At 45.3% G+C, this 27,068-nt stretch overlaps 1 protein-coding gene across 8 annotated transcripts in view; it reads left to right on the top strand.

The window, feature by feature from the left end:
* Positions 1-27,068, top strand: part of LOC147461918 (DNA mismatch repair protein MutS, type 2) — a 164,118-nt gene that overhangs the window by 88,170 nt on the left and 48,880 nt on the right. For 7 of the 8 annotated variants that reach the window (XR_015187659.1, XR_015187658.1, XM_086509389.1 and 4 more), the window contains exons 3-14: positions 1,955-2,122; positions 2,196-2,279; positions 2,447-2,497; positions 2,677-2,733; positions 2,820-2,893; positions 3,356-3,476; positions 3,573-3,653; positions 3,769-3,966; positions 4,038-4,185; positions 4,279-4,406; positions 4,542-4,589; positions 22,849-22,988. Coding sequence is in view for 6 of the 8 variants with exons in the window: in XM_086509389.1 (XP_086365515.1) it covers positions 1,955-2,122; positions 2,196-2,279; positions 2,447-2,497; positions 2,677-2,733; positions 2,820-2,893; positions 3,356-3,476; positions 3,573-3,653; positions 3,769-3,966; positions 4,038-4,185; positions 4,279-4,406; positions 4,542-4,589; positions 22,849-22,988 (1,298 nt within the window). In the remaining 2 variants the exon portion in view is untranslated. The remainder of the gene's footprint in view (positions 1-1,954; positions 2,123-2,195; positions 2,280-2,446; positions 2,498-2,676; positions 2,734-2,819; positions 2,894-3,355; positions 3,477-3,572; positions 3,654-3,768; positions 3,967-4,037; positions 4,186-4,278; positions 4,407-4,541; positions 4,590-22,848; positions 22,989-27,068) is intronic. The other variant, XM_086509388.1, reaches the window with a different exon arrangement.

Below are 27,068 nucleotides of genomic sequence, written 5' to 3'. Positions count from 1 at the left end.
ATCCACAGTAATGACTGCTCCATTGGCTCTCCTCTGGCTGGTGTTAAGAAATCTGTGATTTGGCTCTGAGACTGTCTTTCTTCCTATGTTCTCAGCAAGCTCTCCCTAAGTCTGCGCAGCTCTAGCTGGAACAATCCGAGACACCTCTGATCCTTGTATCTCATGACTGTATGTGTGTGTGTGTGTATATATATGTAGAGAGAGAAATGAAATGAAATGAAATGTTATATTAACGTCTTCAAAAGGCCATAGTGACCTATGAGACCATAAAGTTACAAGGTGGTGGATCTGATACAAAGTCAGAGTAACAAAATAACATAACAACAGTACAAAACAAAGATGTATACTATGGGATCCTAGATTGCTCGATGTGAACTAAGCAAAAACTAAGCAAAAATCGACGGCTTGTTGGGATAGCTGAATCACAAGAGATCTAGCATCGGTCGTTGGCGAATCTCATCAATTTTCTCCATGGTTAGTAGTCTGACCGGGTGTCGTGCATGCCTGGCCAGCATGCTCCGAATCTTCTGACGTAGCCTCTGTCGATGCTGTGTAGTCCTCCGCAGTCGTGGGTGCCTGGATTTCCCCAGTTCAATCGTTCGGTCGATCAGTGTGCCTCTGGTGTGAGACGAGGGGAAGCTCTGCTGTGGGGGTGGCTCTTGCGCCTGGCCCGTGTCTGCTATGAAGAAGTCTGTGATCCGTCTTTGAGACTGGCTAGCCTCGCCATGCATCAAGCTATCTCTGTGTTTGCGCAGCTCGAGCAAGAACAAACCCAGGCATCTGTGATCTTCGTATCCCATGACTCTTGAGAGTGGTCCAAAACCCTCTCTGAACAAGCAATGGAAGCGGCCTCGTATCTCGTAGTAGACAGGGCAGCGGCATGTATAATGCAGCTCTGTCTTAGGTTCCATGTCACACAAGGGGCATGTCCTGGCCTCTGCTAGTACTCCGCTGTATCTCCCAGTCTCAATCCGCAGCTGGTGAGAAGATGTGCGTAGCTGGCCAATAGCACATCGTATCCCATGAGACAAGTGGGTATCCATGTATCTGGGTCTCGTCACAAAACCATCTTCCGTAAGCTGGAGAGAGAGAGAGAGAGAGAGAGAGAGAGAGAGAGAGAGAGAGAGAGAGAGAGAGATGAAATGTTATATTTAATGTCTTTAGAATGGCAAAATGACGCATGGGACCAAAAGGTTACATCCATGTGTAATTCTAGTACAATGTCTTGGGAACATAAAAATAAAAAATAAATGAGGGTACCTAGAGTGGGTAGGTATGTAAGCCTACCCTACATCCTGAACATCATCGCCATTATCAACAGGGCCATCATCATCACATATTACAAGACCTCAAAACATATGTGAAGGGGTACAATCATATGAGGGCTAATGAGGTGTACAATGGAGAAAGTATACAATTGTGATCATCCCATGAACTCTCATGGGTCTCTGCAGTATGGCCTCAATGTCTTCCATAGTCAGCTCTCTGGGGTCCATGCTCGATGTCGCTCGACAATGGTCCGTAGCCTTAGATGTAGACCTCGTGAATATCCTCGCATCCTCGAGCGTCGTGAGTGGTCAAGCTGGATGGCTTGATCAAGAAGGATGTCCCAATGAGGGTGTGACTGGGTAATTTCATAGAGAGGCAAGGGTAGCAAATGAGCAGCTTAACAGATGGTAAATGGCTGCCAGGCTGCTGTTTGCAGTGACAAAAAGGTAATGAGGTCGCTTCTGAGGAGGATGGCCTGGGGGTAGTGTATCCGGTGGGGCTGCACAAGTTAGTACGTCCAAGTGTAATGCCAAGAAAATTGAGCTCATAGGTGATGAGAGCGCACCACATGTTCTTGACCCTTGTTGTGACCATGAGCTGTTCACGATGTATCGTCTATAAACATTGTCCATGAGATGTTTTGTAATCTGCTAAAGAAGGGCATTGTTTTATTTCCTTTCAATAGATGGACTCTTGTCTGCTCCGACTACAAAAGGGCTTTGTTATAAATGGTCAAGAGGCTGCAGCAATTGCTATGTTACTGCAATTTACTGAAACTATACAACATGATTTAAAAACAAGCATGGAGCAAAATGTAAGATCGGAAAATGTCCTCAGGGTGTTTCTTGATACGGTAAATTTTATCAATAATTGATGCAATGTTTGATGCATGGATGTTTTTAGTTATACCTCTGATGTTTTGACAGATCTGCACCATGGGTGTTCAACAAGAAGTTGCAAAAGCAATTTCAAAGACTGTGGACGAGGATGGAAATGTTAAGGATGGCGCTGTATGTATGGTCTGATGTTTGAGATGTTTAAATTTGACTTGAATTTCAAAGCTAGTTCATATTGCATCTAGGTTTTCCCTCTCTGGGTCTGATTGGCTTCTCAGTGGAGCTTAAGTTCTTTCTGTACTACTGTGGAATGGTGACGGTGTCTTGGGGTTTGTTGACAGAGTCCAGAACTGCAACGAGCTCGTGTTCAATATCGCATGCTTGAAACTAAGGTCAACAATTGGTCATTTAACTTTGAAAGTTTGATCAGTCTGGTTTGTGCTGAGGGTTTACTTTTCTTTCCATTTAACTTGCAATCGAAGTAATAGTTAAGAATCCTAGGTAGTTTTCAAATTGATACTTTATGGACATTTTTTCAAGACATTAATTTGTACATGGAAAGACATTTTAGGTCCAAGAACTTGTTAAAGGCATGCTAAGGGAACAGGAAGTTGGTGCAAGCACTCAGGTATTTCAAGTTTTTGAGCCTTATGTCTCAATCTGCCTTTCTTGTTTGAATTTATATTCTTCAGTGAAAGCGTTTTAGGCTTACAGGAAGTCGATGGAAGATATTGCATTGCAGTCTCTAATGAGTACCAGAGAACTTTTCCAGGTCTACTTTTGAAAAGGTACATCTGGACTGCCTGTTTTTTCATCTATCAAAAGGCTATTTCATTCCCTAGAGGTTGTTCTCAAAAGCATCCGTTGATGGATTTGGATGCACAAATTTTAGATGGGTCACATTATTGGTGAAAGCGTTTGATAGTCTATAAAAGAACACAAATTTAAAAATTGCATGGTTATGCTCGCCTATTTTTGTCAGAACCATCATAAAATATCTCTGGTATCATGGGATGTGATAAACCAATTCTGTCAGTCAACGCTATATTATATAGGTCATTGGTAAATTAGATGGTTGAGGACTCTTTAGCAGCATCTATTGGTCTAGTTTATTGGTCTAGTTTGTGCCAGAGAAAAATTTACTAACATCATCGAGCAGAGTTCCCATTTTAAAAGCAATCAGTGCGACAACTTGTTGTGAATGTCGTGGATTGTGATGTGGTTGATGACTCTGTCTTGGTATGCTGCAGCGGTGGGTCTACCAGTTACATTGAGCCAGTGGTCCTTGTCTCATTGAATGATAAACTTGGCGAAGCAAGGGCAGCTGTTTCCAAAGCCGAATATGAAGCCTTACGGGTTTTAACAAAGAAGGTTGAAGCTCTAAATAACATCCAGGAGTTGAATACTAGCGTTTGAATGTTGCAAAATTTTTTATTTTCTTTGTTAGTGGATGATGATGGTGTGCAGTTGCTGTCACTTGTGGAAAGCTTAACTTCCTTATTAGAAGCTGTAATTCAACTTGATGTGGTGAGAACAATTTTCTATAAAGTATGTTCAGCATTCTATCCTAAAGCAATGTGAACTTTCATGAATTGTCTTGGTTGATTTTGTTGCTCAAGGCTTTGCAAGGAACAAAATTAGACACCATTGTTTTTTTCCTCAGGTTGTTGCACGTGCAAAGTTCAGCTTAATGTATGAAGGCTCAATGCCTGCTTTCACAGGTGCCCAAGTTGAGACCAAGAGTCCAAAACCTGGGCAAGGATTATCTTTACAACTTAGGCATGCTTATCATCCTTTGCTCTTACATCAGTACAAAGAGCATTTACATCTTCAGAGAGCAAGAATTCGTACAAGACAAAAGGTGAGTACCCTTTTTTAACAGAACAAAGTGTCTTTTATCTAAAATCCACTATATCTCTACTTTTGTGGCAGGAAGCATCAATGGAACTTTTGCCGCCAGTATCCATTGACATCAGTGTTGCTTGGAATACAAGAGTTGTGACGATAACAGGCCCTAATACGGGAGGCAAGACTGCAGCAATGAAGACATTGGGATTGACTGCTTTAATGGCAAAATCAGGTCTTGAGAGGCTGAACTTATATCTCGGCAGCCTGCAGGCTTGTCCCTGGTGTGTCATTCTTATAATATAACTCATGCCAGTTCGGGTTGCAGGTTTGTATGTTCTTGCAAAGGAACCAGCATTCCTGCCTTGGTTTGATGCTGTCTTTGCTGATATTGGAGATGAACAATCTTTGTTCCAGTCTTTATCTACATTTTCTGGCCATTTACGGAGAATCAACGTAATACCGGAGTCACTTCGACACCTTTAATGATGTTGAATGCACTCGTAGACCTCCCTTGTGGTGTTGCTTGAAGCATTTCACTTAGGAGAGAAGTTAACTTTGGCGCTATGTAAACCTTTCATTCTGATGCAGGACATAAAAAAGCTATCCACTAAGGACTCTTTAGTGCTACTGGATGAGGTAATTTTTTATAATCTATCCAATATGGGGATTTGTAGGAATTTATTGAGCATTGGGAAGCTCTGTCAAAAGAAGAGTAAGGTTATGGCAGGGAAACAGGCAGGGAAATATTTATAGTGCCCGAGGTAAGATGGAGGGGGAGAGTACTTCTTCGGTGAGTGGAGCAGTTTTGTGAGGAAGTGTTGCTCACAGTCATACAACAAATAAGATAATGCTAGGTTCTGTGTCAGCTTAATACTATTATTTTGAATAATTTCATCTGTTGCATAAATTGCAAACTGTAGCAGACTGCGGTTTAGGTGGTAAGGACTCTAACTTAGCTAAGTGCCTATGTGGACGTGGGCGAAAGGCAGAAGCCAAGCCTAATTTCTAGACTTCACCATAAGAAGTGATGGACTTCCCGTTGGGAACTAGGCTACCGAATTTCAATCATGAGAATTTTTCGGTAGTTATCTGTAGGTTATTTAAAATTTAAGGTGAAAAAGTAGGCTTTGATCGCAGAAATATAAGTTGAACTCTACTCTTCCCTAGATAATATTGTCAAAGACTGCAGTGCTGGTCAGCTGTATTGGTAAAGCAAGAATATCCCTATCACATGATTATACCTTGCCAAGTCTAGAGAGAATCTGTTTTTTTGGCAACATAGGTAAGTTTCAAGACAGAACAGTATGACGGCATAGCAAGTATGCCTGATAGTTATCCTCTCTTTTTTATCCAACTTTTGAATGCTCATTCAGTTTACTAGCAGGTTAAATCGTTTCATGTATCTTGGGTGTTTTCTCTCCCCGTAGCACATACTTTGTGGGAGGATCTTCAATCGAATTTGGAGAGTAAACAGCGCAGTGTCATCTGCAATTTGGGGTTAACTTTCAAGCATTTCGCTGCAGGCATCTAGCTACATATGTTGGACATTGTCCAGTGATTCTTGAAAGAAGAGCAAGATGGATGTTTGTCCTTATAGGTCCCTCCATCACGGCGGTCCTTATAGATCCCAGTTTTTAATCCCCTTAGAGCTGGTCTTAAAAGATTCCAATTTTCCATATTGTCTAAACAAGATCAAACAACCAACAAGATCCAAATAAGTTCAATCAATATCAAAAACGTTCAGGCAATACCCAAACAAAACCAATCAAGTTCAAATTGTTGCTAAATGGACTATTTACTTATTTTCATTTTTTCTTATTTTCTCGCGAAGGGGTTTTACGGTTAGTTTGGTAGGAGAGACCGGGAAACGGATATTCTTGATGCATCACATGATGTGTGATGGGAGCATCGAAAAGGGAATATTCCGTTGATCTGGCAGGAAACCCGAATTGGAAAAACGAATACGCGTAAAGACGCAAGCACAAGAATAAGGCTGGGTTCTGAGAAGTTTTTTCTAAAAAGCGAAATATTTGAAGTGTTTTCCGGGAAAAGCAGACGCTTTCCCGCAAGAAATCTGTTTTTGCATTTCATCTATGCCTGAGAATTGCACCCGGGGACGCATGGAGTGTGATTGCATAGCATCAATTTTCAGCTCACTGAGTTTTATGGAGTTTTGTTCAGGTTCACATTCTTTTTAGGTAAGTGACCGGCTGCCCACTTAATAAGTGAGCTGCTCTCTTAAACTAAAGCAAGAATTTATTTAAAAAAACACCAGCGCATCCTCCTACGGCTGCAAAAACAGCCAGCGCTTACTCTCTCTCCTCTTTCCAAATCTGCTGCAAGGCCTCTCTCTCTCTCCCCTCCGGCTATTCCCAGTGCCATATGGCCTCGCTATTCTGCAGAAAGACGGGCTATTCCTTCCCTGGCTAGGGAGCCTATAAAAGCAACACGCTCTCTCTCAGCTACACAGAAATTCCAGCGCTAGCAACAAGGAGAAGTATCGGAGGGAACCTGCAAGTGATCGAGCGAAGGCAGTGCGCGAGGTTTCATTTCCTGCACTTGGAGCAACAGGAAGCAATTGTGAATTCGCGATTTGCATTCTTGTTTTGTGTTTGTGCTTTTGCAGGTACTCCATCACGGAGAATGAGCAATGAGGCCTCGGCCTATGCTCAAAGATTCCGGGAACGGAATCCGGAATGGTATGTAGAGCTCCACGCTTTGGGAAGAGATGGAAACAGATTTGAGAGCTCATCGCTCGGGAAATTCCCGCACGGGAAGGAAATTGACCATCGAGTCGGAAGATCTAGAACGGAGGGGTCACTCCGGTTCTTGTGCTTGTAAAAAGATTCTCATTAATAAAGATTCTCTTTAAAGGGGTGGGGTGGGGGGGGGTGGGGGGGAGGGGGACCAACCCATCTTTTGGTCCCAAATACTGTGTCGATCTTCTCCCTCGACTCTTTTAGTTGAAAGTTTATTTATTTTCAGCTTGTTGATTATTTGTATGCGCTCCAATTTGTGACAGTGGTATCAAAGCTCGGATTTCTCTCTTTCTCTGCAAAGAAGGACGTTTCGGGGAGAAACGGGAATAACCATGTCGGGCCAAGGGAGAAGCACTGAAGAGGAACTTCACCAAGTGCGAGCTCAGCTTGCGGAATTGCAACAACTTCTAATGTTGCCAGTTGTCCAGAAGACTTTGGACGGACTTAAGAACACGCAAGGAACAGATGCCAGTGGGCATGAGGAAAATAGTGCATGTGGTACAAAACTGCAGGAGGAACATGCTGAGGATGGTGCCGATACGCACAAGGGATCTTCGGATCGGAACAAACGGCCTACAAAGAAGAAAGGCCGGGACAAGGAACTCTCTCTATTGGATGAAAGCAAGGATATCTCTATCTCTTCTCCATCTTACTCTCGTGATTTATTACTTCCACTTCTCATATAGTATCTAAATCTTCTCCCAAGAAGAAAGAAGACACTACTACTACTAACCTACGTAAAACTAAAGAAAAGCCCAATTTCAAGAAGGATGGTCGCAAGTCTCATCGCCGCATGAGGATTTTCAAATATGGCGACAAGGATGTCAAGTTTGACAGCTATATTGGACGGAGAGATATCTCTAAAGCACCGTCGTTTATCAGGCAGTTTGAAGTTGCTTTCGCTAATGAGCACTTCACAAAAAAATCCAAGTTGCATCATGTTGGGATGCATCTCAAGGAGACGGCAAGCAATTGGTGGTTAGCCAAGATTCTGGAAGGCTCTCAAGCTAAAACGTGGACTCAGTTCAAAGATGAATTCTATGAACAATCCCTTCCACGAGATTTCGAGAAGGACATCTAGAAGGAATGGGATTGGCTCGCCCAGAGAGAACATGAGAAAGTCACCACTTATGTTGACAAGTATTGGTCGGTTCTTTTAAAGGTTACTCCTTTTATAAAGATTTCCAACCCCTCTTGCTCGTAGGATGTAGTCGGAGATCTCGTCTATGTAGAGTGCGAAGAGGGTTGGGGAGAGGGGCATCCTTGCTTAACACCAATGGTGCTAGCAAAAGATCCTGACATACTGCTTGGGCAATGAACTCTCCCTCTTAGTCTCTCATAGAGAGCGTAGATGGCCCATATCATCGTCGAAGGTATCCGCAAACTTTGGAGTCGTCTAAAGAGCCTCTCCCGTGGGACTGTGTCAAACGCTTTGCGGAAATCCACAAGGCAGCAATAAAGCCTCTTCTTCCGCACCTTTGTCCCATGAATGAGGCAGCTCAGAACGAAGATGTGGTCAATAGTAGAAAATGCTTGCCTGAACCGTGGCTGGCAAGGAGCCTGTAGGCCCTCTGCCCCTCCGTAAGAACTAAGCTCATCCTCAAGAAGTGTCCCATATAGCTTGGCCATTGTATGGTTGATCATAATAGTCCTATAACTCCCTGGGTCCAAAGTATCGCAGTCTTGTGGATCGACACAATAGTGTGTCTAGTCCACTCCTCTGGGAAGCCCTCCCATATATCCCGATTGAATGCATGTGCAATCAACGGGGCTATCGTGGCGGCTGCATAAATGAGGTGCTCACTCTCTAAACTTGTATGGATTGATGAATGGCCCGTTGTAGTCGGTGGATGGTCTTCTTGACCATCTCCGTTGTGAAGGAGGAGCGCGTGGGTCGAGCCCGGGAGGCTGTGGAATCAGAGGCTCGTTCGGCACCTCAAAGAGTTTCCCTATGTAGTCGTGCCATACTTGTGGATCCTCTATGGGGGTAGTCGATCGTGCCTCCTGGAGGGTGCGCCATGCTGTGGCATTGTCCATGCTCATGAATAGGTGATATACCTCTAGCTCCTGTGCCTCCTCGAAAGCTGGCCGCTTTCGGCGTGTGAGTTTCTTTATCTGGCATCTGGCCTCTCAATCAGGGGTCTCTCCAAAAATCCGCTCTGTACGCAGCTGGCGGTAGAGGTCTCTGTCACAAGGCGGGCATCATGTGCCGATAGAAAAGAACAGACTGAACAGACTTTTAGCACTTCAATAACAACTGAACTGAGAGAGAGAGACAACACGCGACATGGAGTGGCGGAATTCCACCCTAGAGAGTATTGGCCCCAAACCTTGGCGCCCCTTTCGGTATTTCTTTATATTGCATCAACACAGTACAAGATAGTACTCCAGTCTCTGCACCTTCTCCAAGAAGCTTGCCAGAGAGATCCTCTCTGTGTTCGCGAATCTCCAATAAGTATAATCCGAGGCATGCTTGAACTCCTCTGTTTGTGACTGAAAGAAATCTGTAATGTGCCGCTGTTGCTCGATCTCTCTCATTGTGCCCCTCTTCAAGAGATCCTCTCTGTGTTTGCGAATCTCCAGTAAGTATAATCCGAGGCATCTCTGATCCTGGTATCTCATGACTCTAGAAAGTGGTCCAAAAATCTTTTTGAATAGACAGTGAAAGCGGCCTCGTATCTGATAGTATACTGGGTAGTGACATATGTAGTGTAGCTTTGTCTGAGGCTCTATCTGGCACACCTGAGAAATCCTGGACTCAGCGGGTACTCCTCTAAATCTGCCTGTCTCGATCTCTAGCTGACGTGAGGATGTGCGTATCTAACCAATAGCACATCGTATCCCGTGGGATAAATGAGTATCCATGTATCTTGGTATGATCACAAAACCATCCTCCGTAAGCTGGAGAAGATGCTCTCTATAGAAAGCCATCTTCGTACCCAACTCATGTGTAAGCTCTATACATGTCCTCCTCGTATCCAACTGAATCAAGTCCTGTTTGATGAGCTTGGTTATCTCTGCCCTAGTTAGGGAGATATGGAGGGTGCATCCAGAGAGTACTGAAATGGGGGTAGCGGATCCATACTAAAGCCATGTAACTGAAACCAAGATGCCATCTCTGCATACCAACATGATCTATCTCCCTGCAATGCTAGTTGTCGCGAAGACTCTAGTGCTAATCGAGCATATCTGTCTGTAGGGACAACTCAGGTGCTATGCATAAATGAAATTGATCGAGTGAGTGCCTCCACTACGAATGGAGGAGCAGTGAGCTCCGCCCCAACAATGTCATGTGGTACTGAGTCCTTTGCCCTAATCATCCGAGAAATCATAGACACCAAGGGTCTCTCCATACATCTCCATCCATCAGTACTGCGAGCTCTGCCATGACGATCAACTGAGGGGCCCCATATCTCCATTCCGTACAACATGGCCAAAGTGGCCAAAGAGTCAAAGAGCCAAAGCTTTGTCCGAGGTTCTTGGAACTGTACTTGCGAACATATCCTCTCAAGTCTCCAAAATGCCAAAATGACCTATGAGACCAACAAGTTACAAACCGCTGAATCTAATAGAAAGTATGTATGCTAGAAGAAAGACTGAGAGAGAGAGAGAGAGAGAGAGAGAGAGAGAGAGAGAGAGAGAGAGAGAGAGAGAGAGAGAGAGAGAGAGAGAGAGAGAGAGAGAGAGAGAGAGAAAATGTTATATTAATGTCTTCAAAAGGCCAAAGTGACCTATGAGCCCAGAAAGTTACAATGTAGTGGATCTGATACAACGTCAGAGTAACAATATGGCAAAATGACAAAATGATAAAATAAAATACTATGGAATCCTAAAGTGTTTGGTGTGAACTAAGGAGCTAGCTGGGATAGTTAGATCACAAGAGATCCAGCATCGGTCGTTGGCGGATCTCATCAATCTCCTTCATGCTCAGTAGTGTGACGGGGCGTCGTGCATGTCGGGCCAAAGTGGTTCAAATCCTCTGATGCAGCCTCCGTCGATGCTGTGTAGTCCTCCGCATTCGTGGGCGTCTGGATCTCCCCAACTCGGTGGCTCGGTCGATCAGTGTGCCTCTGGTGTGAGGCGATGAGCTCTGCTGTGGTAGTAGCTCCTCTCGGTGTCGAGTGACAGCTCTGAAGAAGTGTGTCGTCTGTCGCTGAGACTGGCTAGCCTATTCTCTCATCAAGCTCTCTCTGTGTCTGCGCAGCTCGAGCAAAAACAAACCAAGGCATCTCTGATCCTCGTATTGCATGACTTTGGAGAGTGGTCCAAAGCCCTCTCTGAACAAGCAATTGAAGCAGCCTCGTATCTCGTAGTAGACGGGACAGTGGTATGTGTAGTGCAACTCTGTCTCAGGCTCATGTCACACAGGGAGCATGTCCTGGCCTCTGCTGGTACTCCGCTGTATCTTCCAGTTTCGATCTGCAGCAGCTGGTGTGAAGATGTGCGTATCTGGCCAATAGCACATCGTATTCCATGAGACAAGTGGGTGTCCATGTATCTGGCCCTCGTCACAAAACTGTCCTTCGTAAGCTGGAGAAGATGCTCTCTGTAGAAAGACATCTTCGTGCCCAGCTCCTGTGCTGGCTGTATCCATGTCCTCCTGGTGTCTAGCTGAGTCAGGTCCTGGCGGATGAGCCTGGTGATCTCGGACTGTGTAAGAGTCAGAGAGGGTGCATCCAGTGAGTACTGGAAGGGGGGCAATCTGTCTATGCTGAACCCATGTGCCCGAAACCATGATGTCATCTCCCCATAGCAGCATGCATATTTGTCGCTGGGAAGTTCCCACATGCGGTGTATAAAGGAGACAGATCTGGTGAGAGCCTCAACCACTAGTGGGGGGGCAGCTAGCTCTGCTCGGACAATAGCACGTTGTACTGAAGCCTTAGCCCTAATGAGCCGCGAGATCGTAGAGACCAGAGGCTTCTCCATGTCCCCCCATCCATCAGTGTGGCCTTTCCTCCCGTGATGAGCCAATGAAGGTCCCCAAATCTCAGATCCATAAAGCAATGCAGAAGCCACCAAAGTGTCAAAGAGCAAGAGCTTCGTCCGAGGCTCTTGAAACTGAACCTGTGAACACATCCTTTCCAATCTACCCAATGTTGCATGGGCTCTCGTCAATGTAGTCTCTGCTGCTGTCCTCAATGAAAATGCTGGCCCACTAAAAACCACTTCAAGGTAAGTGTAAGCATCTGTATACTCCACTGTCTCCTGGCCGTATGTGAATGCGGGTGTTGACCTCCTGATCCACTGTGGGGTGGTATTAAATACCATGACCTTGGTTTTCCCAAGGTTGACGGACATACCACTTTCATGGGCAAACCTATGGAAAGCATCCAAGTGATGTTGCATCCCCTCCGGAGAGTCGGAGATCAACACAATAACATCAGCATATAACAATAGTGGAATCCATGTCCCTGCCAGTTGTGCACCTCTATCACCATCTGTAACAAACTTGGACACTGCAAGTCAAGAAACAACCGCGACAGCACCAAATAACCACTTCAAAACAATTCTCAGATCACAATAGATTTGCACTGGCCCGGCGGAGTTCCGTGCCTAGAGATATTGGCCCCAGAGACTGGCGCCCCTTTCGGTATTTCTTTTTATATTAATCAATCATCAAAGTACAAGAGAGCGGTTAGGGTTTCACTCTTAGACTCTGCGTCCAGATGCTCTGAGAAGTGAGGCCCTCACCACTAATTTAAAGGTTACAAGGGATGCCCAAAAGCAGAGCCCCAAAAGCTTTTAAAATCAAAAGCATCAGTTCTCTCTCTCTCCTAGAGAGTCTTTTCTCTTTTTTTTATATAAAAAAAAAAGCAAAAGCAAAATTCGCGTCGCTCATCATTTTCCGAATTTTTTTTTTTTATAATAATAATCCGCCTCCGCGATTTTCGGAATTTAGGGTTTCTGGCAAAAATTAGGGTTTGCAGGAATTTTAGGGTTTCTGGCAGAAATTAGGGTTTCTGCTGTCCGCCACGTCATCACTTTGTGACATACCCCCCTCTTGAAAGCATTGTAATCGACCGCGATTACGCCTGCAAAACCGACAAAAGCCATAAACCGTCTTAGCAGACACTGACTGTTAGTACCTACGTACTAGGAACACACATCTAGCACATGTACAAAATCGACAGTCACATCACACGACATCACAGGACATCACCAGACATCACAGGACATCACATGACATTCAACATTCATTCGGATCTTAGACCATGATTTATCGGCAATGTAGCTAGCAATCACATCTAGGTCCAATCGGGACCTCATCGATGTCCGATTGACTAACCCCTATTGCAACCATGTCTATTCGAGATCAATCAGACCAAAATGCTGCAGTCATTTCGGCTATCAGTTCCTGCACTCACAAGAAGTCAAGAACAAATCAGTATCATAATTAGGAATTCCATTTCATAAAGTCATCCAACAGAATACTGTCAGCTCTCAGTATCCCTGAAGCACAAAGAGACATCAGTGACTTTAGTATCAAAATCGAGGCATCTGTTGACAAGGGAGCGGAGTGACTCCCCTCTTGTGCATCCCACTGCACCAGATCTCCGGCCAAGCTGAATTCTGGGTTCCGTTTGGAGTAGACTATGCTAAACCAAAACATCGAGGTAAAGTTTCACAATCCGAGGAGTATCTGCTAGGTCCTACTTCTCCATCCACTTCGCATCAAATGCAGGAAAGTTCTTGAACTTAACCATGAACCGCCTTCGGACTTTACTTTTCTTCGTATATTGGCGTCTTCCCCGTCGAAGAGTGTATCGTGTTATTGTAGGCAAATTCCACCAAAGGTAAGTTCTTTTCCCATTGAGTCTTCTGATGCGAGATACAAGACTTCAATAAATCTAAAATCACTGAATTGGCAATCTCAAATTGCCTGTCAGTCTGCAAGTGGAACGATGACGAGAACTGCAACCGCGTGCCAATGTTCTCCCAAATTGCCTTCCAAAACAAACTCATAAATCTGGGGTCTCTGTCGAAGACAATCGTCTCAGACGTGCCATGTAATCGGAAAATCATCGTGATCATTCTGTATTCTCGGGAGATTAAAAAAAATGAAATCCATTTCAATATTTTCCGAGGGGCGGGTGGGTATGGGTAAAGGCTGTAACAATCCCTGTGCCTTATGCCTGTCAAACTTGACCTTCTGGCATACCAGGCAACTGCGCACAAACTCTTCCACATACTTCTTCAGTCTCCGCCAAAAGAAATCTCCCTCTACCCCTTTCATGGTGGTAGCAATGCCGCGGTGACCCGTAAAAGGTGGACAGTGGCAATCAGTCATAACCTTTTCCCTCAACGGTTGTGTAACGCACAACATAGTCTTTTTCATCAAGTAGCCTTCCCGAAGGGAGTATCCAGCTACTATCTCCCCATCCCGTATCCGTGTGAAAATATCTACAAAATTTGTATCTGTGGCACACTGATCGACCATATCCTCGAAGCTCCTATGATGTATCGCGGAAATAGCCAGAACCAACGGTTTCCGAGACAAAGCATCTGCCACCACATTCTTCTGTCCCTGCACATGGACAATATGGAAGTGGAACTGTGACAAGATGTTCATCCACCGCATCTGCTTTTCCGAAAGCTGCTTCTGTGACAAGAAGTAGCGACGCGAATTTTGCTTTTGCTTTTTTTTTTATTATTAAAAAAAAGAGAAAAGACTCTCTAGGAGAGAGAGAGAACTGATGCTTTTGATTTTAAAAGCTTTTGGGGCTCTGCTTTTGGGCATCCCTTGTAACCTTTAAATTAGTGGTGAGGGCCTCACTTCTCAGAGCATCTGGACGCAGAGTCTGAGAGTGAAACCCTAACCGCTCTCTTGTACTTTGATGATTGATTATTATAAAAAGAAATACCGAAAGGGGCGCCAGTCTCTGGGGCCAATATCTCTAGGCACGAAACTCCGTCGGGCCAGTGCAAATCTATTGTGATCTGTGAATTGTTTTGAAGTGGTTATTTGGTGCTGTCGCGGTTGATTCTTGACTTGGAGTGTCCAAGTTTGTTACACCATCTCTCTCAATGTAATAAGAAACCTCATCCATATACATACCAAATAGAGTAGGAGAGAGCGGGCAACCTTGCTTCACCCCAATAGTTGAGTTAACCGGTATGGATAGACCCTCTGAGGTGCGTACAATGCCCCACTATTGACCTGTATAATGCCATGACCCCCAAATGAGCTCTGTGGGTACTCCCATCTCCTGTAATCTGCGCATCAATCTAGCTCTGGGTACTGTGTCAAGTGCTTTGCGGAAATCCACAAAGCTACAATAGATCCGTCTCCCATGTGATCTGCCCTCCTCAATGATGGCTCAGAGTGTCAAGGTATGGTCAAGAGTAGAATAACCTCTCCTGAACCCTGCGTGCCCGGCTACGCGTATCCCCTTCCTCTCTGCCCATCTACTCAGCTGTTGCTCAAGAATAGATGCGTACGACCGTGCCAATGTGTGTCCAATCATGATGGTGCGATAATTCCTAGGCTCCATAGGGTCTTCCGACCTGAAGATAGGTACAATAGTAGATAGGCTCCAAGTATCAGGCAAGCCCTCACACATGGCACAGTTAAACATAACTGCTATAAGCTCTGCTAGTAGATCTCTGGCATGCGTGAAATGCTCAGCCACTAAGCCATCATGGTCATATGCTCTCCCAGTCCTCATCCTGTCGATGGCCTTCCTCACCATCTCAGCGGTGAAAAAAGCACGTGTGTGGGCATGGATCGGGGGGTCGGGAAGGGGGGGGTGCTCAGGAACTGTGTACAGAGATGATGCGTGCTGGCACCAGGCCTGTATAGAAGTGATGGCAAGGGGGGGGGGGGGGTGTGCGCTCATGAAAGAGCCGCCATGCCTCACGTGAGTCCTGACTCAAGAATAGCTGGTAAAGATCGTGCTCTGGGTGAGCCAAAAATTCACTCTTCTTCCGTCGCGCTATGCGTCGGAAGTTAATCTGTGACTGTCTGTGACCCAAAAGCACCTCCCTCTGAAGTCTAGCTCTAGTGTCCCGGCATTCCTCATCTTACCAACTATTCTGGGCATGCTCCCCGAACGGCGTCTCTGCTCAGGCTGGGTATGTGGGTATGCCTCTACTACTGCATCATGTAGTGTTTGTGCCAGTATAGTAGTAAGCTCCTCCAGAGGTCGCCGTGGCTCCTCTATGTACAGGCGTCTGTAGATCCCATCTATGTATACAAAGCCAGTCTCCCGCGTGAAGGTGTAGCTGTCACAAAGTGATGACGTGGCTGCCAGAAACCCTAATTCTACTGAAACCCTAACCCTAACCCTGATTTGCTTACGTGGCGGGCTGACACGTGGCCTGCTGTACAGACATTTGTGTGATTTACGGAAAGCTGGGTAGCTTTTTGGCGTCGCTTTTTCTACACAAATTGCTGAGAAAGAGAGACAGAACCCTCTTGCTTTATTTTAGCAAGAGAAAGAGAACGAGAAAGCCTCTCTGCTTTATTTATTAAAAGAAAGAGAGAGGAAGAACTTTTGCTTTATTTTCAAAGCTTTTGATTTCAGCTTTTGGGGCTTTGCTTTAGCAACCCTTGTAACTTTAAATATGTGAGCAAGCCTCTCACAACTTAAAGCATTTGGACGCAGAGTCTGAGTGTGAGCGCCTGCCCGCACTCTTGTACTTTTGAACTCAGATTAATATAAAAAGAAATACCGAAAGGGGAGCTAGTCTATGGGGCCAATATCTCTAGGCACGGAACTCCGCCGGGCCAGTGTCGAATTAAATTGTGTACTATGAACTGTTTTGAAGTGGTTATTTGGTACTGTTGCGGTAGATTCTTGACTTGGAGTGTCCAGTCTGTTACAGTGGTATGAGAGCATGGACGATTTCTCTTCTATTGGAAATCCGATCCCAAATTTTTTTTCGCGGCACCTATGGCTTCAGGCAAAAGTCAGTCGACTCCCTCTGCTTCCAGAGATGCGAGAAGGGATCACAACGAAGATTTTGGCAAGGAGTATGGCCCGCCTCGGCCTACTCAGACGGAGCGTCGAGAGATGGAGCGTCCTCAATTGATCGGTGATGCAACAAAGATGATGCTCAATTTGGCGAAGCACCCAAAATTTGCAAAATATACGAGCGAGACTTCTTTCCAGGAAGTGCACGCGCAGTGGCAGAAAACCACAACACCACCTCCGAAACCCGCTCTCGAGAAACCTTCTGCTCACAAGAAGTATACAGAAAAGGAATTAGAAGAGGTGGTTGATGCGCGAATGCTCAGCTTTTTGACGCGCAGAACAAAGCTAAAAAGCACGGCAAAAAGCAAAAGAAAGGCACTGACTTCCGGGGCTTTTTGGGTCGTCAGTCGACATTTGAAATAGCAAAGAAATAGAAGAAGTGTGTTCGATTTCCAGGAGTACCCAATTCTTCTTCTTCTTCTTCTGACAGATCTTCTAGCTCATTTGACTCGAGCGAAGAAGATCGCAAAGGCAAAAAGCGAAGCAAGAAACAACGCTTCGGAAAGGGCAAGAAAAAGGCAAAGAAGTCTAAATCTCGCCTAGTGAGAGACAATTCTATAGAGGACTCCTCTACAAACAGTTCAGACTCTGACGACAGCAACTTTTATGCAAAGAAGAAGAATTTTTATAAAGCCAACAACCAATATGACTTTTTGGAAGATAAAGCAAGAAAGTCCGAGAGTTTAAGAAAGGTGGACAGTCAATTAAATTTGGCACGTTTTCGGGATATAGAGATGCTTCCGCAGGCTTTGTCTTTTGTACAACAGTTTGACATCGCTTTTGCGGGAGGACTCTAAGATTCGAAGAGCTGCCTCTTACTCTAAGGGGAATGCTCGAACTTGGTGGTCCACGCTTCTTTTAAACAAGACTGCGCCAGTTAAATGGCTGAAATTCAAGAAGCTTTTTATTTCTTCTTGGCGTCATGACTCATACGAAGTGCTTGGAACCATCTTTGGATGACCAAGAAAGATACAGTGGACGCTTATTGCGAGAGATTTTGGAGCTCTTTTCTACAAGCCTCTTCATTCAAGAAGATTTCGTTCAGTGAACAGATTGAGCGGGTTACCTTGGGTCTACCTACAGAGATCTGAGATCACTGCTTGGAACAGAAGTCAACTTCTATTCAGGAGTTGATGAGTCATGCGAAACGGGGTTGTGCCATTCACTCTGGCAGTTTGACCTACCCCACCGATGAGATCATGACACAAAGAGCCGAACAGACTTCGACGAATGAAAGTAAAAAGAGGAAGAGAAACCCAGAAAAGAAAGATGCACGACCCAAGCTTACTCCTCAGGAGAGAGCTCGCTTCATCAGGGAGGGGAAGTGTTTTGGATGCGGGGAAACTGGACGTATCTCCGCGAAGTGCCCTAAAAAGGCACAGAAAGAACAGAACAACAAGGACGACGAAAGGCCTGAGAGTTCGAGAGCCGCTGAGGAACATGGAAGAAAAGGTAGATAAAAAGTAGAATTGGTACCACATTGCGTGGGGCCTTAACCGAATCAAATGAATGAAAGTATAAATTTTTTCGTTTTTAGGGCAAAACGGAAAGATCAGGAAGCTCTTTCGATTTGGAATTACGTCCGATAGGTTGAGTCCACAGGCGAAGGTAGTTCGAGTGGCACCTGGATGGATGTTGCCATTACACCAAGCATTGGCAAACTACGTTTGCAATGACAGGGGTGTTTAGGACATGCGGAGTTTTACGTAATTGCCTTGGAAGGTTGTTACGTTCTACTCGAAATCGCTAGGTATCACAACAACAACGCCGTGGTTGACTACTGGGCCGAGAAAGTGACTTTGACAAATGAAGGGCTGAGAGATTGTACTTGATGAACTTCAGTTTCTTTACTCACTTTTATTTTTGGGAGAGAACTAAATGATGGATGAAGGTCGAATATGTTTTGACCTGAACAAAAGATTTTTCTCCACACTCATGCCGATTGCTTTTTCAGAGGGCCTGCTAGGCGAGTTACCACCGCTCGTCCTGAGGATCATACTATTGATATGATACCAGGAAGCACACCACCAAACCGGCCACCTTACCGTGTGAGCCGAGCACAGAATGAAGAGATTATGAACCAAGTGAAAGACCTTTTGGAAAAGCCTCTTGTCCAGCCTAGTACTTCACCGTATTGCTTTCCAGTGTTGTTGGTTTTAAAGAAAGATGGATCTTGGAGAATGTGCATCGATTATAGAGCTCTCAACAAAATCACCATCAAGAACAGATTTTCGATTCCTTGGATCGATGATATACTCGAGAGATTACAGGGATCCTCGTGTTTTAGCAGGATGGATTTGAAGAGTGGATATCATCAGATCAGAATCGTGTCGGGAGATGTCTACAAGACAGCCTTTCAGACTACTTTTGGGTTATTTGAGTTTTTGGTGATGCCTTTTGGCTTAACCAATGCTCGTGGGACATTTAACCGGATGATGGATATGATTTTTCGAGAGTATAGACTATTTGCATTTCACTTTTTGGGACACATTGTGTCAACAGCAGGAGTGCAAATGGATCCGGCCAAGATAGCGACTATCCGTGATTGGCCCGATTTGAAGAATGTCCATGAAGTTAGAAGCTTCTTGGGATTGTGTTCGTACTATAGGAGGTTCATTCGAAAGTTTGCAGAGGTTGCTTCCCCTCTGCATATCTTGACACAAAAGGAGTCCCTTTCTCGTGCGGATCCATAGAAGTGACTGCCTTTTAGGAATCGAAACAGAATTTGACTACAGGACTAGTTTTTGACTTTGCCGGATTTGCAGAAGTCATTTGAAGTATATTGTGATACTTGTGGTCGTAGTCTGGGTGCGGTCTTAATGCAAGAAGGCCAATGTCATTGCCTATGAGAGCCGATTGTTTTCAAGGCCGAAATCGACAATATAGATATGTGAGAAAGAGCTTTTGGCGGCTATCCATGCTCTTATTCAGTGGCAACATTACCTACTTGGAGCCGATTTTACGGTTTTTCACAGATGATGGGAGTTTATGCTACTTCTTGTCATGGAAGCAGCTATCGGAAAAGCAGATGCGGTGGGCAAACATCTTGTCACAGTTTACTTCCAGATTGTCCATGTGTAGAGACAAAAGACATTGGTGGCAAATACTTTGTACCGAAAGCCGTTGGTTCTGGCTATTTCCGTGATACATCATAGGAACTTTGAGGATATGGTCGGCCAGTACGCCAGAGAACAGATTTGCAGATGTATTCAGTTGAATACAGAAAGGGGAGATAACAGCGGACTATTCTATTCGGGATGTCTACTTAATAAAGAAAACCATGTTGTGCGTTACACAGCCGTTGATGGAAAATGTTCTAAGCGAATGCCACTGTCCGCCTTTTACGGGTCACAGCGGCATTGCGACCACCTTGAAAGGGGTAGAGAGATACTTCTTTTGACCGAGACTCAAGAAGGATGTGGACGAGTTTGTGTGCAGTTGCTTGGTATGCCAGAAGGTCAAGTTTTGACAGGCATAAAGCACAGGGATTGTTACAGCCTTTTACCCATACTCACCCGCCCTTGGGAAAGTATTGCAATGGATTTCATCTCCCGAGAACGAAGCGTGGGCACGACTGTTTATTGCCAAGGTCTTCAGATTACATGGCATGCCTGAGACGGTTGTCTTCGACAGGCACCCCAAGTTCACGAGTTTGTTTCGGATGGCTATTTGGGAGAACATAGGCACGCGGTTGCAATTCTCGTCATCGTTCCATCTGCAGATTGATGGGCAATCAGAGATTGCTAATTCAGTGGTACTGGATTTGTTGAAGTCTTCTTTGTTGGATCAGAAGACTACTTGGGTAAGGTGTTTTACCTTTGGTGGAATATGCCTACGGAAACACGTTTGACTCTTTGATAGGGAAGATGCAATTGAGATTTTTGAATTTGCTAGGAAGGTTCTACCCTTCCTTAGCGCAAAAGATAAGATTTTTCTTTGAAACCTACCGGTTCCCGAGGGACTTGGTCCAAAAGGCTTCACAAAAATTTCAGGAAAGATAGAAAAAGGCAGGAGATCGCCATTGTCGCGATTTGAAATTGAAGGAGAAGAATTGGGTGCTCTTACATTATGGGAAGGCACGACTGACAAAGAAAACAAAAGGGAAAGGAGCGGCTTCTTTGTAAGCTTAGCATGACATAGTGTGGACCTTTCCAGGTTTTCCGAAAAGAATTATGATATCTCCTTTGGATTGAAGCTGCCAGAATACTTGGGAGGATTCACAATGTTTTCTTTTTAATGTGAGTCTCTTAAAGCCTTTTGAAGGCGATGTGCCCGATGATGGGAAGCCAGAGGTGCAACCCGAATTGGACGAAAACGAGCAGACACTCATTCCAGAACAGAAATTGGCACAGAAAGAAAGAAAGAAGGTAAAGCGAACTGACGGTTCTTGGTTAAATTCAAGACCTATTTCGCAATGGATGCGAAGCGAATGGAGGAGGAAGACCTAGCAGATATTCCTCGAAATGTGAATCTTTCCCTTGAAGCTTTTGGTTTAGCATAGTCTATTCTAAATGGAACCCAGAATTAAGTTTGGCCGGAAATCCGGTGCAGTGGGATGCACAAGAGGGGAGTTACTCCGCTCCTTTGTCAACAGATGCCTCGATTTTTGAAGACTAGAGTCACTGATGTCTCTTTGAGCTTTAGGGATACTAAGAGCTGACAGTATTTTGCTGGATGACTTTATGAAATGGAATTCCGGAAAATATGAAACTGACTTGTTCTTGACTTGTTTAAGTGCAGGAACTGATAGACGAAATGACTGCAGCATTTCGGTCTAATTGATCTCGAGTAGACATGGTTGCAATAGGGGTTAGTCAATCGGGCATCGATGAGGTCCTGATTGGATCAAGAGGCGATTGCTAGCTACATTGCTGATAAATCATGGTCTAAGATCCGAATGAATGTTGAATGTCATGTGATCTCCTGTGATGTCTAGTGATGTCGTGTGATGTGACTGTCGATTGGTACATTTGCTAGATGTGCGTTCCTAGTACGTAGGTACTAACAGTCAGTGTCTGCTAAGACGGTTTATGGCCTCTGTCTGTTTTGTAGGCGTAATCGAGGGCGATTACAATGCTTTCAAGAGGAGGGTATGTCACAAAGTGATGACGTGGCTGTCAAAAACCCTAATTCTGCTGAAACCCTAACCCTAACCCTAACCCTGATTTGCTGACGTGGCGGGCTGACATGTGGCCTACTGTATGGACATCAGCGTGATTTACGGAAAGTTGGGCAGCTTTTTGGCGTTGCTTTTTCTACACAAATTGTTGAGAAAGAGAGAGAACTCTCTTGCTTTATTTTAGCAAGAGAGAGAAAGAGAAAGCCTCTCCGCTTTATTTATTAAAAGAAAGAGAGAGGAAGAACTTTTGCTTTATTTTCAAAGCTTTTGATTTCAGCTTTTGGGGCTCTGCTTTTAGCAACCCTTGTAACTTTAAATATGTGAGTAGGCCTCTCACAACTCAGAGCATCTGGACGCAGAGTCTGAGTGTGAGCGCCTGCCCGCACTCTTGTACTTTGAACTCAGATCAATATAAAAAGAAATACCGTAAGGGGCGCCAGTCTTTGGGGCCAATATCTCTAGGCACGGAACTCCACCGGGCTAGTGTCGAAACAAATTGTGTACTGTGAACTGTTTTAAGTTGTTATTTGGTGGTGTCGCGGTAGATTCTTGACTTGGAGTGTCCAAGTCTGTTACAATAGCGAGTAGTGGCTGCTGCCCATGGCCTGTGTGCTACACTAAACTGGAGAGAGAGAGAGAGAGAGAGAGAGAGAGAGAGAGAGAGAGAGAGAGAGAGAGAGAGAGAGAGAGAGAGAGAGAGAGAGAGAGAGAGAGAGACGATGGGGGATGGAGCTCCCAACCTGCACTGCAGCTGCGGAATCTGTAGCTCCTTATTCATTGGATGATAATAAACAATACAATGGTCAGTATTGTTAGTGGCGGCGGCCAGACCTAGGGTGGCCAGGCACCTGGCCTCTATATCCAACTGTCGCCGTGAAGTTGGCTGTTATTTCTAATTTGTTCAAAAGTACCTGTTTCTGATCAAGAGAGATTGGCTGTATTTTAGTCATATATACAGCTCAATGATGTGGCTAAGCTCAAATTATAGGCTTGAAGCTCTAGCTGGATAGTAGTGGAGTAACTTTGTTATGATGTTGCAGGTTGGAACAGGTACAAACCCAAATGAGGGAGCAGCTCTTGGGATGTCAATATTGGAATCGTTTGCAAGTGACAAAGAAGGGGGTGCCTTTCTGACAATTGCTAGCACTCATCATGCTGAACTTAAGACTCTAAAATACAGGTACAACAAAATATGTAAACAATATTAAATTATAACTGAGTTTCTCTCCTTCTTTTTTGTCCATTCTTTTTGTCACTATTGTTATGGTCCTTTTTCTGAAAACAAAGAATCTGATATGCCCACGAAGTCATGCCATCTCCTGTTGCGAGAAGCTGGAGTAAAGAGAAGTTATTTTTTCTGTTTCAATTTGTAGTAACGTTGGTAGCAGCCCTTAATACAGAAAACAGTGCGCCTGTATTATTGCAAAGAACGCAACTTTTTTTTGGGGGGGGGGGGGGGGGGAGAGAGAGAGAGAGATGAATGAAATGAAATATTAAGGTCTTCAAAAGGCCAAAGTGACCTATGAGACCAGAAAATTACAATGTGGTGGATCTGATTCAAAGTCAGAGTAACAGAAGTAACAAAATGACAAAATAAAAATACTATGCTATGGAATCCTAAACTGCTAGGTGTGAACTAAGTAGCTAGCTGGGATTGCTAAATCACAAGAGATCCAGCATCGGTCTCGCTGGCGGATCTCATCAATCTTCTCTATGGTCAGTAGTCTGACCGGGCGTCGTGCATGTCGGGCCAGAGTGATCCGGATCCTCTGATGCAGCCTCCGTCAATGCTGTGTAGTCCTCCGCAGTCATGGGTGTCTGGATCTCCCCATCCCGGTCGATCGATCAACCAGTGTGCCTTTGGTGTAAGGCGACGAGCTCTGCTGTGGTGGTAGCTCCTCCGGGTGTCCAGTGTCTGCTCTAAAGAAGTCTGTGATGTGTCTCTGAGACTGTCTAGCCTGTCCTCTCGTCAGGCTCTCTCTGTGTTTGCGCGGCTCGAGGAAAAACAAACCCAGGCATCACTGATCCTCGTACCGCATGACTCTGGAGAGTGGTCCAAATACCTCTCCAAACAAGCAGTTGAAGCAGCCTCGTATCTCGTAGTAGATGGGGCAGTGGCATGTATAGTGCAACTCTGTCTCAGGCTCCATGTCACACAGGGGGCATGTCTTGGCCTCTGCTGGTACCCCGCTGTATCTTCCAGTCTCGATCCGCTACTGATGTGAAGATGTGCGTATCTGGCCAATAGCACATCGTATCCCATGAGACAAGTGGGTGTCCATGTATCTGGGCCTCGTCACAAAACCGTCCTCCGTAAGCTGGAGAAGATGCTCTCCATAGAAAGCCATCTTCGTGCCGAGCTCCTATACTGGCTGTATCCATGTCCTCCTGGTGTCTAGCCGAGTCAAGTCCTGGCGGATGAGCCTGGTGATCGCGGATTGTGTAAGAGTTAGAGCGGTTGCATCCAGTGAGTACTGGAAGGGGGGCAATCTGTCTACGCTGAACCCATACGCGTGAAAACCATGATGTCATCTCCCCATACCGGCATGCTGTATCTCCCTGCATGGCTAACTGTCGAGAGGACTCAAGTGCAAGGCGGGCATATCTGTCTCTGTTAAGTTGCCACATGTGGTGTATGAAGGAGACACATCTGGTGAGTACCTCAACCACTACTGGGAAGGGCAACTAGCTCTGCTCGGATAATGGCACGTGGTATTGAAGCCTTGGCTCTAATGAGCCGCGAGATCATAGAGACGAGAGGCTTCTCCATGTCTCCCCATCCATCAGTGCGACCTGTCCTCCCGTGATGATCCAATGAAGGTCCCCATATCTCAGCTCCATAGAGCAATGCAGAAGCCACCAAAGTGTGAAAGAGCCAGAGCTTCGTCCGAGGCTCCTGAAACTGAACCTGTGAACACATCCTCTCCAATCTACCCAATGCCGCATGGGCTTTGGTCAATCTAGTCTTTGCTGCTCTCCTCAATGAAAATGCTGGTCCACTAAAAACCACTCCAAGGTAAGTGTAAGCATCTGTATACTCGACTGTCTCCTGGCTGTATGTGAATGCGGGTGCTGACCTCCTGATCCACTGTGGGGTGGTATTAAATACCATGACCTTGGTTTTACCAAGGTTGACGGACATACCACTTTTATGGGCAAACCTATGCAAAGCAGCCAAGTGACGTTGCATCCCCTCTGGAGAGTCAGAGATCAACACAATATCATCAGCATATAACAATAGTGGAATCCATGTCCTTGCCAACTGTGCACCTCTATCACCATCCCTCTCGATGTAGTAAGAAACCTCATCCACATACATACCAAATAGAGTAGGAGAGAGCGGGCAGCCCTGCTTCACCCCAATAGTGGAGTAAACACCCCAATAGTGGAGTAAACAGGTGTAGATAGACCCTCCGAGGTGCGTACATGCCCCACTACTGACCTGTATAATGCCACGACCCCCCAAATGAGCTCTCTGGGTACTCCCATCTCCTGTAATCTGCGCATCAATCTAGCTCTGGGGTACTGTGTCAAATGCTTTGCAGAAGTCCACAAAGCTACAATAGATCCGTTCCCATGTGATCTGCCCTCCTCAATGATGGCTCTGAGTGTCAAGATATGGTCAAAAGTAGAAAAACCACTCTTGAACCTTGCCTGCCTGGCTACGCGTATCCCCTCCCTCTGTGCCCATCTTCTCAGTTGCTGCTCAAGAATGGATGAGTACAACTGTGCCAATGTGTCCAATCATGATAGTGCGATCCTTCCCAGGCTCCATAGGGTCTTGTGACTTGAAAATAGGTACAATAGTAGATAGGCTCCAAGTATCAGGCAAGCCCTCACACATAGCACGGTTAAACATAACTGCTATAAGCTCTGCTAGTAGATCTCTGGCATGCATGAAATGCTCAGCCACTAAGCCATCATGGTCATATGCTCTCCCAGTCCTCATCCTGTCAATGGCCTTCTTCACCATCTTAGCGGTGAAAAAAGCACATGTGTGTGGGCATGGATTGGGGGGGCGGGAAGGAGCGGTTGTCTAGGAACTGTGTACAGAGATCACGTGTACTGGCCCCAGGCCGTTGTAGAGGTAATGGCAGAGGGGGTGGGGGGGGGGGGGGGGGGGGGGGGGGATGTCCTCATGAAAGAGCCGCCATGCCTCATGTGAATCCTGATGCAGAAATAGCTGGTATAGATCCTGTTCTAGCGAGCCAAAAATGCCCTCTTCTTCTGCCGCACTAGGCGTCGGAAGTCAATCTCTGAGTGATGTCCCCCAAAAGCACCTCCCTCTGAAGTCTAGCTCTAGTCTCGCCATTTTTGATTGGAAGGTCATATTTAATCAAGAGATTTAGTACCCGAGTTATTTGGATGGTATGAACTTTGCTTTCTCATTTAGATGGTTTCTGATGTTAAATCCATTAGGATGGCGGTAAACAAAGCTCTGTATTTGTGCTTAAGTTCTTGTTCCAGTTAATGCAAGTGTCAGACAAGCGTGACGAGGTAGTTATTGCGCGCAAAGGGCCTCTTAGCGGGTACGTAACCAGCAAGCCATGGGCGAGGCAGTGAATCAGCAGCAAACACAGCTGTATTTCTTTATATTGCTTCAACTCAGTACAACAGCAGCGACACATCTCTGCACCTTCACGCGGAAGCATGCCGGAGAGTGAGTCCTTGCCACATATATAAAGGCCCTAGGCCTATCCAAAAGCAATACATGAAAAGCATCAACTAAAAAGCATGTTGTCCCAAAAGCATCTGGTAAAAGCTGGCAGTGCAAGTTCAAGGAATCCCTATCCAAAAGCAATACATGAAAAGCATCAACTAAAAAGCATGTTGTCCCAAAAGCATCTGGTAAAAGCTTGTAGTGCAAGTTCAAGGAATCCGTACAGTTCGTCAAGTCAGCAGCCATCAGCCTAAAACGCGAAAATCCGTTCACTTGCCACGTGGCACATTCATGCCACGTCATCAGCTGCCACGCAAAAAGTCTTCTATGAGTGTGTGTGTGTGTAAGTGCTACTTTATTTTAAAAGTCTTTTGTCATTTGGGCCGCCCCATCAAGGACAGTGGTCCCATAAGTTGGTAAAACAATTTAATTAGTTGCCCAACTTGGCGAGGACTTGTAAGTTGTAACTTGGTGAGAACTTAGGCTTCTTCTACTGCTTCTAGGGTTTAGGCCCCTTGGCGAGGATCTGCAAGTTGGCTCAGGTCTTCAGTAGCTTGACACGTCAGTTGGTTGTGACACTTTGAAGCTTTGGATACTCCA

The sequence above is a fragment of the Adiantum capillus-veneris genome, chromosome 3 (genome assembly GCF_014529385.1).
Source record: "Adiantum capillus-veneris isolate H3 chromosome 3, ASM1452938v2, whole genome shotgun sequence".
Lineage (NCBI taxonomy): Eukaryota > Viridiplantae > Streptophyta > Polypodiopsida > Polypodiales > Pteridaceae > Adiantum > Adiantum capillus-veneris.
Note: the sequence above shows the minus strand (reverse complement) of the source record. Positions and strands in the feature narration are given on the sequence as shown.